The following is a 14265-nucleotide window of genomic DNA, read 5'->3' on the forward strand; positions in this document are numbered from 1 at the left end:
CCGTCTTTCCATTTACTGTATATAACTCATTTGCACTCCGAGGTGCCATTATATTGGTTTCATCTTCACAAACATGCGCTGGGTTGTGTGTCTTGACCCCCGTGGAAAGAGCCGAGCGGGAATGTCAACGAGAAAAACCACACTAATATTTACCAGTTTTTTTTCTTTTTAAATGGAGATCCCATATGTGTTTGGATTCACCACCCCAACCACCGATCTGTCATCCCATTTGTCAGACTCCCTTGTTTTTTCACGAGCGTCCAGTTGTCTGGCCCATTTCGGGGGCAAATTTATGAGCGATGATGGAGATAGAGGACTGCCGTAATGATTGTCCATGAGCCAAATCTCAGCCACTGGGCCGGAGTGGTGCCGAGCAAGTCGGCGGCTACAGATTTGGAGCCAGCTCGTGTGCCACAGGGGTTAATCTGACATTGGTCCAGAATGATGGATACATATTAGTCCAAGGCCTCCAACCAGGACATGGGATAATTGCTTGGTGTAAGTGGGGCAGGGAAGGTTTGGCAGGATTTTGAACGTGGGAACCAGGTGTGTCCTTTTTAGAGTGCACGCAAACTGTTACTACCCATATGTGAGTACATATTGTAATTAATGTTGGCTCAGTAGTAGTCAGACGAGCGCATAGTGCAAGATAGCTGAGATGCTGGATTTTCCATCTTCCCCTCCTCTCACCATCCGTAGCAGCAGATGGCGAGGAACCAACTTCAGCAGGTGGGGGATTTTTATGCTTGATAACATGATTTCCATTGATTTGTGTCTTGTGGGCATGCACAACAGTGTCTTACAGTGAGTCTCGGCTGAGCTTCATCCTTCCTTCTTTATAGTGCCAGTCATAGTGTAGCGATATTCTTTGATGCTTCCTTTCAATTGAATTGTAGAGCGGATAGGATAACGATAACGTGAATATTACCATATTGTCGGTCTACGTGTGTTGCACCTCTGTAAGTGTTCAAATATGTATTCCTTAATGCTATATGCTAATGGTGTTTTCAATTACGTGTTAGCATTAAAAACAATCAGTAATTATCTCTAGTTTTACAATTAGTTTGACAAATATGAATTGAGTATTGAGTGTAATTGAGAATTGAGTGAAGCCTCTTTTTTTTTGAAGTTTTGTTTACTATCTGCGGTGAAGTGTGCCGAGTCCTCGCGGAGCACAAATATCGAAACTGAGTCGGGTCACTAGTATGGCAAAGCATCACAGTTGAATATAATGATCTCATTTGGAACTATTTGGAAATCCAAAGCAATGGCAAAAATATCGAAAAGGATAATCTTGTTTGTGCCTTATTAGTCTAATAGCGTTCAATACGACAGGCACTGGCTAAAGGTTTCCACGTTTGACATGACAGGCAGAATGAGAAGAACAGCCGGAGAAACAATTATCCGACTTCATATCGACCCAAATTAGGTGTGACTCGTGACCGCTGACCTGGAACTGGACTTGAAGAGAAAATAGGACAGTATGATGAGGAAAGTCACGCATGAGACCACACAGCTTGTCATTGCTCATGACACAATTTGCATATCGTCTGTACGTCGAGCTATATCTCATCTACATATTCTTGTCCTCTTGTCTCAGTAAAAGGAATATTATTTGTTAGTTTTCTTCTGAAATCTTTTCATCTATTCAATCCACATTTGCATTGAAACTTGACAGTAGCGGGACTATAATGTGCCGAGTCTGCTAAACATGGCAGAGTATCGCCTTTCATTTTGTTTTCAACAGCAATGCATCTGTTAAATTGGCTCTATTTCAACTTTTCTTTATGTTAGAATGCCTACTCACCAATTTACAAATAGAAAATTCTTCGCTACTGTGACCCACTTTGAATTTAGCGACAAAACTTTGAAGGGGGGGGAAAATAGCTTTGCTGAATGTGGAACATGAATACAATGAGAACAAATGGCCCTCACCTTTTTGTGTTGAAATTCACAGTTGCTTTACGACACAAATTCATCGTCATTACCGAATGCGGTCTCATTTTGTATGAAACCAAATCTGGATAAGTATTATCAAACCCATCTTGGGTTAATAACGTCTGATTATAAAAGATGCCAGTCTTCCATTATGTACCAAGAGGCTCTACTGTTCAAATTTCCAAATGTCCCTCTTCAGTATCAATGCACTGTCATTTATTACATGCTCTCGTGGGTGCCAAAAAAAATGAGAAGCCAGAGAAGAACACAGCACGAGTCATTGAGTTACTTATTCATCTAAGAACTCAAATTTCACTCTGTGAAATACATTTTAAATGTCTTTTTTTATTTCATGTACTGCATTACCTTGGACTGAAAAGCATATACATTATCATATACGGGCTGAATGAGACAATAAAAAAAAAAATCTGCTTGTTTTTTGTTACAAGAACTTTCAAACTCACATTTATTTGTCCATTGATAAAGACTTGAAAACTTTATGTGACTAGAACTGTGATCAACTTAAAGTTTACTCAAAACTTCACACCAACGACTTTGATTATTTGAAAAAAAAAAAATAAAAATCCACATGGTAATTCATGTTATTATCGGCAATTTTCAGTCGCTTACGATCAGAATCAAAGAAAAAGAAGAAAACCTTGTTTTGAAGAGACCTTTAAGGTTGGTGCTGTGACATTTGGGTGACATTTTGTCTCTGACAAGACTTGGAGAGAGATGGCGATCTTCAACGTGACCCTCGGCTTTTATTACGCTTTGACATATTCCCGGCCGTTTTTGCCTTTGCGCGCATCTTAATCCGTTCAACTCTAAGTGCATTTGTCTGACTTTGTCAAACGTTGATGGGCTGAAATGACAAAATGGCAAGAACGCGGTGGTACGGGAGACGCTCGCAGCTTGAGCACTTTGCAGCCCCTGCTAGGAGTACTGATGTCATTTTGGTGCCAACCTTGATCAGTGGAGGTGAAGGATGGGTTCACTGAGCTTGTGAACCGCAACTGTACAGAAAGGCCGGCTTAAACCACATTTGACACATTTAGGCCACCTCGCATTTGACTGAGACCAGGCCGGCTGTACGTTCAAGCTCCCATGTCTCCCAAGGCCCGTGAAACCCGTTTGTTACGTTTATAGTACAACAATGCGGTCGATGTGTCGGCACCACGGAACCGGAGCTGATCCGACAATGTCGGTGTCGGTTTCAAGACGCCGGTTACGCTCGGTGAAATCGAAGCTGTGTGAGACGCGCTTGTTTGTCAAGCATTGGATTAAACACACTGCTTGTGTATTTGCTCCTCTCGCTCAATCCATAACTTGACCTATATTTCCCCGGGATCAGGAGAAATCAGCCATCCAGTGGGCAATACTGTGTCTGACCGCTCTGTGACCCACCATAATGATGTACAGTTGGAGGAAACACAACATTGGTGATGCTGTTCAAATGCTTTTGGGGAATTTTACACTGAATCTTAATTAGGAGTGGGGAAAAAAAATGAGATCACAATACTGGTTAATATTTTAATATACTGGATGTCAAGATCTACTATTGGAACCCATATACCGTAATTTTCAGATTATAAGACGCTATAGTCCGATGCGGTTCACCTATGGATTTTTCATGATTTTTGTGATATCGTATCTGTTTTGGTGATACAGGTTATAGGAATGAGGACGTTTCGTTTAAAACACCTGCGTCTTATAGTCCGGTGCGGTTTATAGATGAACAAATTCAGGATTTTCCCCTCATTTTAGCTGGTGCGTCTAATATTCAGCTGCGGCTTATAGTCTGGAAATTACGATAGTTCACCTTGAAGGCCTGTATTGTAATTGCTATAGTGTGATTGAATTAGAAAGGCAGTTTTTAGAAATCAGCCCGTCCATGACACCTGTCAGCTAAGATGTACGAGCGCCTAACCCATTGTTTAAACCCGAAGGCGTCTGGTGGTATATCTCCAAAAGGAAACAAATATTATTTTTCTACATTAAAGCACCGGACATGTTCTGGCGCCTGATTGATTGAACTCTCTTTTCAGCCGTGGAAAAAAAATCACAACGCTCTCGCTGGACCGTGCGCCAAGTCACATCAATCACAGGGCGCACGATGGCTAGAGTAGTTGACATTCAAACGGGAAAGCTGCCGCCGTTTGCCTTCAGACATGCATCACATGGTCCGACATCACACAAGGAACATGGAGCGGTGAGGGGAAAGATTACTGACTTCCCAAAGAGATGCGAGACGACATGTATGGTCCATGGTTACGATGCTATACTAGGATGTGTTTTTTTTTTTTTTTTATCATAAGTATGAGTGGCTTTGGTACTTGTTTTGGGTATGGGTATCGGTGACTAATCGCTGAGTCGAGTTAACTTTGATGATTTAAGAGAAATGTATATGTTCAAATGAAATAAATTGCAGTTGGTAACAACAATATTTATGCAGTGCCTCTGCCTGGTTTTTGATGAACACTTAGGCCTGCTATACCGCTGTAATGTTGCCTAGAGCGGTGGTACTTGGAGAGCTAAGTCTTTATTTAGGTGACACTTGATGTAGAAAGCGTGCAAACTATTGTATTAGAGGGTAACAAAAATAACACAAATTAGAAACCACAAAGGTAAAATCTGTCATGTCTGCTGGTTATCATTCCTGGACAAGGCAGTAAATGATTAAAGTTTTTTCAATCATGGAAAGTTGGTGAAGGTTTTGTTGTCACAACAGTCTGAGGAACGGTCGGAAATAGGTTTTGGGATATTTTGGGGTGAGACCCTTTCCGTGCTTGGCCTGAAGTGACTTGAAGTATTTTCTTTTCTGCGATCCAGATTACAGCTGTGGCTCAAATAGACCCCAAATAGTCTTGATGTCGAGATGTCTACGGCTTCACATTTCCATGAGTAAAAAGGAGCTTTTTTTAATCTTTTTTTATTATTCGTTACATTTTCCAGCTCACGTTTCCATCCACTTCCACATATCAAAGTGTCAGCAGATCAATCATTGTTGCTATTCACTATCTTTCCGATTGATTTTCTCTTTAAAACCCTAAAAACCGTCTGCCATTCAGAGCATCTGACAGACAGACAGACTGACGGACACCTATGTCCCCTCCCACCCCTTTCCCATTTTTTTTTCTGCTTTATGCATTCTCCATTAGCGAGGTGTCAGCACGCTTTGGTGGCGCTATAGATCGTCACGTCAAAACATGGCAGAAAGCTGTCAAGCAGACTCCCTCGGCAGGCCGAGCCTCTTACACACTTGATTTGCTGCCACTCTCATTATTAGTAACACTTGGAAATGCAACCACTTGGATGGGATTACCTTGTTTTGGAATTCTAATTACCGAAGGAGAACAATAATCTGCTTACTTGTGATGTTAAGTTGTATTTCTTTTTTTCCCCCCTGACTAACTGTATTCATTTATTTGTAGTAAAACCTGCACTGCATCTCGGAGTTGTTTACATGACAATCAAAATGTGACGGCTGTTTGTCAACACGGACGTTTTGAGGTTTTGGTGGAAGACATATGACGGTGAATGACTGGTTCATATTAAATGTTTTGCTTTCTGATCCCGAAACCCTCAAGGTACCTTCATCGGCAAGCGGATGAAAATTCAGTATTTCCTTTTGACAATTTTGACAGTATTTGATGAACAGATTTTTTTTTTTATTTTTATTGTCTTCAATTGGTTTGCACATCTACCTTAGAGTTAAGAGGTTTGTGGTTCAATTCTCGACTGTGGCCTTATTTTGATGATGACGCACGCAATCTATATACTTCCAAAGCATGTTTTTGCATGACATGTTTTTATTCTTCTGTTCTATAACCAATAAATTGCTTGATCTTTTTGAAGTTTGGTCTGCCTCAAAGCACTCCATTACAAGTCAGCCATTTGCATTGCATTCATTTATAAAAGGAATAACCCTCACTCAAGACCTTGTCATAAAGCACATGCTGCACATTTACTCGGGAAGTAATATAAAGTAGCTCGAAGCTAATTCATGTGTCATATGCTCTGCTTTCAATAGTTGTAAAAGTCTCAATGTCTTGATCATCACCATTAGCGATAAGAGGAAGGAGGGGGTGTTAAATATTAATTATCAGTCACGGCCTGAGTTGTTAATCATCTTTAGCTTTCCATGTTTCCATTCTTTCGAACCCTCCAAAGCACAGATGATTAAGTGCTACGGAGCGTTCTCGACATGGAAAACGCTGAATTGAAACAATGGTGGTGCGAAATGTGGAACAGCACGCTGTTGTTTTATGACATGCTTTTGCGGTAATTCATTCTTTGAAAAATTTGGACGTGACACACATTCAACACGCAATTCTCCACATTCTTAATGTATTATGCTTATAATTTAGGGAAGGTGAAATTCATTTTACATGTAAAAAGTTTGAGTGAATTTTAGGTTGATCCTGAAATGGTCTTTGGTTAACTGCACCAAATTCTTACCTTTTTTTTTTTTATCCCCCCATCTAGGGCCTTGCCACCCAAACCCTTGCCACAACAGAGGGGCATGTGAGATCAGTGAGACCTACAGGGGGGACACCTTCATTGGATATGTCTGCAAGTGTCCACCAGGCTTCAGTGGGGTTCACTGCCAACACAGTAAGTTGAAAAGAAAAAAAAATTCAGGTCCTTCCATCAAGTCCACAAAGTAAATATGTTATGCAACATTTCAATTAGCAAGCTCTCAATTACGATCTCTAATGATGCTGTTCGTAGACGAACACTGATACCAGACAAGTCATGTTTTGATTAAAAGACATATCCCACAAAAGGGAAACGGATGAAGTCAACATATCGCTATCACGTTATCGTATTTGTCTCCAGCCAAAACAGTGCGCCGCTGGCAAGCATTCTCATCATCATTCAGTTATTGTTTTCTTTTAAGCCCTCAGGGTTGCGGGAAGCTGATTTGAAATGGGTTGAATGCACTAATGGCTGCCAATTTTCCTCGCAGTCATTACAGTTCAATGTGAGAAAATGAGTGAGCGAGAGATTGACGATTCTTCATCTGGAGAGACAAATAATCCAATCGACAGCTCTATGGCAATTAAATGATAAACAGACATAAATAATTGCTACTTGGCCGTCTAACGTAATGCTGAGGGAAATGATCAGACTACAAAATAAAAAAAAGATGTAGAAATCATAAATAATGATTATAAATTAAATAAATAAATACGTTATTTCAGGAGAATCTCTTCGACATTTTAAATCAATTGAAATTGAAATACACTGGATAATTATTGGGGGGGGGGGGGCACGCTTGAGTCTAAACCCAGCACGAGCACCTGTTGAGTTCAGTCCGTGTTGTTGCAAAGAAGTGATTGCCGCATAATCAACCTCAAGCTATAAACGTCATTGCAGAGTAAAGTCAACTAATTGCTTCAGCCGCTAGTGTATCTGCATGGAACAGTCTTTTCTTTAACGGGCTTGTATATTTGGTCTCGTCAGGCTATGAATACGTCCTGGAAGCATTAGCAGTAGTTAAATATTAAACCAAACGCAAATCCCGCGTTTTAAAAGCGCTTGTGGATTTGAACTTTAACACACTATCTTCCTGCCGCTTTTTACTGCATTTGCTTTATTGCTCTGTCAGAGCTAAATCCAATTTCACACCTTTGAACATTATCCTTAATGCGTGCATAGCACATCCCGCTTGTTAGAGCTGCTTTATGAAGCTCTGCTATTAAAGTGTCACACGTGGACGAGAAAAATAACTAGAAGTTCCCGAGTTTCCGAAATGAGCTGTACTGTACTTGGATTTAGGGGAACGGGCATCATTTAAATGTTGAGACTCATTTATGGACACGACAGTTTGAAGTTTCTACAAATGTGATTCAAATGAGAAAAAAAACTCGGCATTCGCTTCCCCCCCAAAAATATGACTTTCACCACCAGACAGCTCATTAGATAACATTATGTATTCGTATTAAATTCAAATCTCCAAGCTTAATATTCCATTCCAATTGGAGGTTGTCTTTAGTCTGATCGATTTCATCGTCTCAGCCTTCATCCTCACAGTCCTTCATCTTTCGTAATAGCGTGTGTCATGAACCAGAGCGAGCCAACCGATATCGGGAAAGGAGTCAAACATCGTAATGAACTGTCACCGCGTTAAGATAGCAACTGATTGCCTTGCTTGTCATGTGGGTGCCAAATCATTTTAAGGGCGCGTGCTCTAAGTTTATCAAGGACAAATGAAGCATAAAGAGATATTTTTTTTTTCCCAGCAAGTGTGTTATTTTTTTTCCCTCCGCTCACCGCAAACCGTAAGTCACGCTCAACATGGCAGCGGCCTGTTGAACAAAAGAAATGAACGCTGCAACCTGAATTGCTGATGGTTGTCTTTTTGATGGCGGCTGCTGACTACGGACGTTTGGCCATTCCTCTCGGAGCACGTGGTAGTCGGCCAGAACCGATAAGGACTAAATGTAGGAAACGTGAATGAATAAGACAGACAACGTATTTTGCTCATCGACAGCCGTTATCTCGGCTCTTGCCACAGGACAATCGCTCCGACTTAAATCTGCTGCGCGTGGTGACTTTTAATCAATTCTTTTGCCACAGATCACAGGCTACCTTTCATCAATCTGCTGATGCGCCTGTACTTTTTTCCCCTTTATGTTCATTTATATCCTCTGCAATGTTCACCGCACTGCTGACATCACGCCTGGACTTGAATTTGAAGTTCGGTAAAAGTCAGTTCAATTAACTTTCTGCTCACATTGTGCACGGTAAGAGCAGCCAAAACGCTCAGCATGCCCATTGCAGATTTCTGGGGAGGCGGAAATACTCTGAGCTGACGTACGTGTCACAATCAGGATGGTATTCATATTTGTAATTCCAAGAAATAGACTTCAGTGTGTCCACAAAATCTGCCTGCTATTCATCTGAGCTGCTCAAAGCCTTCATTTATTTAAGCGCCAAAACCCAAGATTTTCACCTCACCCTTCCAAAAATGATGCTGCGGGGGAAGGATTAGCTAAATTGATTAAAATGTACAGCTAAAAGTTGGAAGAAATGTTTGCTCGAGGAAAGACGTTCCTATGTAAACAGGCTGAAGGAATACTTTTAAGTTTCAGTCAGGGTGCCTTAGGTCTGTTCTTGTTTTTTTTTTTTTTTTTTTCTAAATCTGACTTTGGGTCATAAAAGTTGTGAAGGATAATGAATATTATGGTAATGTGCACACCAGTTTTGTTCTGCCTCTGCTTTGGTGACAGCTCTGGCTGGAGGCATTAGGGTCTCTGTCTCTCTCAAAGTAAATCCAATCATGTAAATAGATCTCCAAGTCTGTGGTGAAGTCGTTTTTTTTCTGCTGCCTTTTCTGTGCTTAGTTATAGCCTCATTGTCTATTTTAGTCGAGCTAACCGGTTGTTTCTAGTCATCAAGTTTTGAGACGTTATGGCATCTCTCTTGCTAACTATTATCAAACACCAAAACAGAAGAACAGAAAAAAAATGTACATGCAAAAATAAGGGAATCATTTTCGTAGGATACACTATTAAACTATATCCAACAATCAATATATTCTCCAGTGTTTGGAAGCGTAACTAGTTCTTTGAAAATTTCGATTTCTATTGATAGTGAACACACAGGCTTGCCACTGTGCTCAATTACTGTGCCGTATAGATCTGTACGGAGGTTACGACTGTTTTCACATACCGCGACAGCCCACCCACTGTTTTTACTCTTTTCAAACTGTGGCCAGATACATTTACAGGAAGAGATGAGCGTCTCCGGGGTGAAAAGTTCCACAGTTGACGAGATACCTCAAAGGGTGACCACAGTCACGCAGCCAGACCTCTAGACATGATTGAACAGCTCACAGATTTGCTGCTAATGGTCTCTGAGGCTCAATACAAAAATATAGTTAAGGTTAGCCCATTTACGCCATTCAGTCAACCGTAGGTTTTTAACCACACAAAGCAAAAGAAAAAAAAAATGTAATTATGGCTGCAAAGGAGTGGAAGATTGTTGATCATCTGTGGAAAGATTTTGTTCAAACATAGCTAGGAAACTGTGCAGTGGACTGATTGATAGTTTGATTGGATTAAAAGCGACACAGAGCAATGGAGAATGCTAAAATAGTCAGAATCATTGCTAACAGACCCGTGAGAACCAGAAGTAGCGGTTTCCAACGAGAACAATAATCCGTACAGTGTTCAGGCTCACATATGGAATCACTAAGATTTGTCCTTTCACGATGTAATCAGCCACGGTAACATTTTTCTGACAGAAATTTTCACAGTTGTTTCTCATGCTGCTAATTCAAAGTGTCATCTTATTCATATAGTTGTGGTTGAACACTGAACTGGAATAGATGACTGAAATGACTGCCTTTTTAGCACGTTGCTCTGTTAGCGTGGCATCTGCCTCCGGTCATATGTTTTCTTTCTTGTCTCTCTTTATTCTGAATAACCTTGCTTTTAAACTACTTTAGAGCGCTTTTGTGTGATTGGATACTAGAGTCTGTATACCAAGTAGTTACAGTTGTGTGCACCAGATCATAATACTGTCTTCCTTCCTATACAATGCAATCAAGTTCCATCCAAGGTCTATAGTGTGCGCGTGTTTATGCGACTGAATGTTCATCCTGTGTAGTGTAAAGAGAAAGCTATCTCCTCTTTGTCAGAGGGCACAAAGTGAGGTGAACAAGGTAGGCCCAAGGTGTTAGGGACTACTCTTGCCTGAGCTCCTGATATGAATATGTTCTTCAACCTTTTTATAAGGAAGCCTTTATCTTTATATTTGGAAACGGTTTTCCTTGTTTCAACACAGAACAAGACCAGATAAGTGGCCCTTAGTTTTGCAAGTGCACATCTTTAAAAAGCGTAGTGGAAAATCTTGCTTCAATAACCGTCTATGGAAAGCTCGCTGTTCTCTGCAAAAAATAGAAAAGTATAGAAACCTATTTGGTTTCACATTTGCTGAAGGTCATCTCTCTTCCCTTTTAAAGAACCCACCGACATAAAGCAATTCTTCAACCTTTCCCTTTTTGTGAAAAAGTTTGGCCGATGACTTTACATCCCCCTTGGCTTTAATTCAGCTACACTGTGACCTCCTGGCCTCTCCACAAACGAAGGACCTGCAGGACCTGGAAGATGGTGACAGCATCAGCTCAAAGGCATTTCTAAACCCTGGCTCAATCCTGCCCTAGGCTTTTGTCTGGCATTAGCAGCCACACTGAAACGCTCGAGCAAACAAAGCTGCATTTGCTCCAGACAATCACAGTTAAGATGTTCACAAAAAAAAAACATAGGATGTTATTTGCAAACGTAGATTTGGCCCATAATAGTATGTTTTAATAAGAAAGCATAGAACAATATTTCCTCCAGAATACATATATAATCGGATAAGCGTTCAGAGTTAAGGTCAGCAAGAAAAAGAATAATTCAACTCAAAGTGATTGAAGTTTGTTTACAACTTTGTTTTCGAATTGAATCCTTGGTTTGTATATTCCCTAAAATTCGTCCAGTTACGTATTCTCCACTGACGGCTTTCAGCATCACATTCGCTAAGAACCATTTTAAAGGGCTTCTCGAGTGCCTCTGATTAACTCCTTTGCAAACTAATCCCACTTCAAAAAGCCACAGTCCTTGGAATACTGTACACCTTTCTTAATCTCGCAAGCGCAGTTTCATGAATCGTCGCATCTCCAGAAGCACTTTAACGATAACACTCGGTTTCGTTTGAGAATCAAAGATTTTCTTCGATTAGGTAAACACAAGCAGAACCCACCCTTTCGGCCACAGTCGTTAAGCTTACAAACCGATGATGATCGGTTCCACCCAGACTCGCATAAAAAAATGTTGACGTCATTGGGCGTCTGATTTGCAAATCAGCCTTAATAAATTCATGGCGTTATCTAGAGAATTGCAAGCTTTTCTGTAGCGTCTGACTGCGAGACCACCATGAATCACATCAGCAGGGAGGCTTTTCCGGGCTTAAACCGCACAGTTTAAGGAAGTGAGATGATTACTTCAAACAAGCTCTGAGTAGTCAGGGTCAGAGATTAATTATATTGTCTGCCTCATTCCTGACGATCACCGGAGAGAGGTCAGACAAACGTTCATAGCCTGAAAGTCAAAAGGAGCCGCTTGCTTCTTGTGAAACTGAGAAGTCTCTGCCGTGGGTGGCCTCCACTCATCTGACGATATTTACTTTAGCTGAAGACACTGTTAATGCATAGAGGGCAGAATTGGAGAAAAAAATTTGCCCGGCCATTTAGGAGCAATAGAACAGATCTAGGTCTTGTACAAAGTCATCGTATTTAGGTTAGAGTAAAACATGTCGATAGTATGGTTGGTTGTGCCTAGGTAAAGTTAGTGGACTACGGTTTCATTCAATTTTGTTTTTGAGGATTAAAAAAAAGGGATATAATGGTTACATTACATAGATCATAGATATCAAATCAATTCAATGTATTTCGTAGGAAAACAATTAAAATGTTTGACTGGCTCTCTGAAAATAAAAGCCACACATTGTTTTACTTTGGTCGGTCTCACAATTCCATCTATATGCTAATCTTTAATCTCAAAGAGGCACTTTTCTACTGTGACCTGGATAAACTGGAAGACAGATTTTCTCCAGCCACGTGTCCACAGCAGGTGCAAGCACTACGGAGGTCATTGCAGTCCAGTAGAAAGGTCACCGCAGAGTCATACCCATGCAGACCTGAAGGCATGTTCTCGCTCCCTGGACACTCGGCAGCCAATTTACGCTCACGGCCAGCCTTGCTCCCTGACATATAGCACTATTCATTGCTCTCATTATTGTCCAGCGGAGACACTTTTCTGAGAATAATAGGAGCTGAGGCAAAGAAAGGGACGTTTCAGTCAACAGTTTCAGAGTCAGAACAGGGACCCAGAGAGCAGTGTGCAACTAAATGGAGCTGTTCAATTTGTTTTTACCTGCAGTCATAACCTTGACCAAAATATTGCTTCCTAGCAAAGATCCTATCGGTTTTCTACATACAGTAGAATAGGCTAGTAGTAGGAAACATAACCAAATTCATCATTTCACACTTAAAAAGAGCACAAAGGTAAATCTATTTTCCCTCTATTGACAAAACAGCACGTCAACATCATTAGCTAATTTAGTTTACCGCCACTAATAAGAGCGTATCGCCATCGCTTTTTCATTTGAAGAAGTCTCCCGAAGTGGTTTATTTAGCAATTCACTGGGTGAACGGCTTTGGCTTCCATCGTATCTGTTAAGGTTCTAGCTCGGTCTGTCATGCTGTCACTCTTTCACTGTCTCCTTTTCATTGACTGCTTTTAGTACTACGTTCCTTGAGGCAATCATTCTCCCCCTTATGATTTTGCGCTTGTGAAGTCCTGCTTCTGATCTCCTTGGGGGCTTATGACTGCTCATAAAATGAAGGTAAACGGTACAAGTGCTCACGATGCTTTTCTCTGTTGTGTGTTCAACTCCGGGCTATTTTTGTGACTTGCCCCCCCCCCCCCCGATAACCTTTGTATTTGAACTTTAAAAAAAAAACTAAACATAAACGAGTAACTAGTGTATTGTTTTGTGCTGTGGTGAAATAATTCTGTCATTCTGTGGGTGGGTGCTGTTTTCATTTTTCTCTTACATTCCAAGGACCAAGGCCTGAGAAAAATCAATACGGGAGGCTATTGTTATCATACATCGGTGTTATAATGTATCTTGTGAGTTGTAGTTTGGCAATGTGTTGATGGTCAGACAGGCGATTGACAACCTCATTTAGCTGTAATACAATTAACATGATTGACACCAAAGCCTTTTTTTATCTACATAAAGGCTAAATACTAACGCTGGTGTTTATTTCAAGTATTTACCACGCTGTGTAAATTGAGTTCTAATCATGTCTATTCCTGTACCACATCATTGATGTATGTCCAAAGATAAAGTATCGAGTGAAATGAATGGAATAAATCACAATTCAAAAGTTTGGGGGGGAAAAAAAAAAATCTCTTTTACTGTCCACAATTTGTCCAGAATACCCAATTTGCATAGCTATTTGAATTTTCATCAGTTCTGACGTTTAGTTGAAATAAAAATGTGATTACTGTGAATCTATGTTTGTGTTTTCAGATATGAATGAATGTGAAAGAGAGCCATGCAAGAACGGGGGCCTTTGCACCGATCTCGCTGCAAACTACTCCTGCGAATGTCCCGGGGAGTACATGGGGAGGAACTGCCAACATAGTATGTACTTGCTTTGTTATTCATCCGAAAATGCTTAAGATCCAACTACTTCACACAACTCAGCTTCCCTTCCTTTCACATCACAACGAATACATTTTTAAATTGTAAAGATAAAATGCA

General features: G+C 40.6%; 1 protein-coding gene and 1 long non-coding RNA gene across 2 annotated transcripts in view; one reads left to right on the forward strand and one right to left on the reverse strand.

Moving 5' to 3' along the window:
* The window catches only part of LOC147058604 (uncharacterized), a 113392-nt gene that overhangs the window by 43030 nt on the left and 56097 nt on the right, over positions 1–14265 (reverse strand). The gene's annotated exons all lie outside the window — the stretch shown is intronic.
* edil3a (EGF like and discoidin domains 3a) overlaps positions 1–14265 on the forward strand; it is a 45595-nt gene that overhangs the window by 8439 nt on the left and 22891 nt on the right. Inside the window, exons 2-3 of the mRNA XM_085910490.1 lie at positions 6427–6555; positions 14032–14145. Of these exons, the coding sequence (XP_085766616.1) occupies positions 6427–6555; positions 14032–14145 (243 nt within the window). The remainder of the gene's footprint in view (positions 1–6426; positions 6556–14031; positions 14146–14265) is intronic.

Source organism: Syngnathus leptorhynchus, chromosome 4 (assembly GCF_054491065.1).
Source record: "Syngnathus leptorhynchus isolate UIUO chromosome 4, UIUO_Slep, whole genome shotgun sequence".
NCBI classification, from domain to species: domain Eukaryota; kingdom Metazoa; phylum Chordata; class Actinopteri; order Syngnathiformes; family Syngnathidae; genus Syngnathus; species Syngnathus leptorhynchus.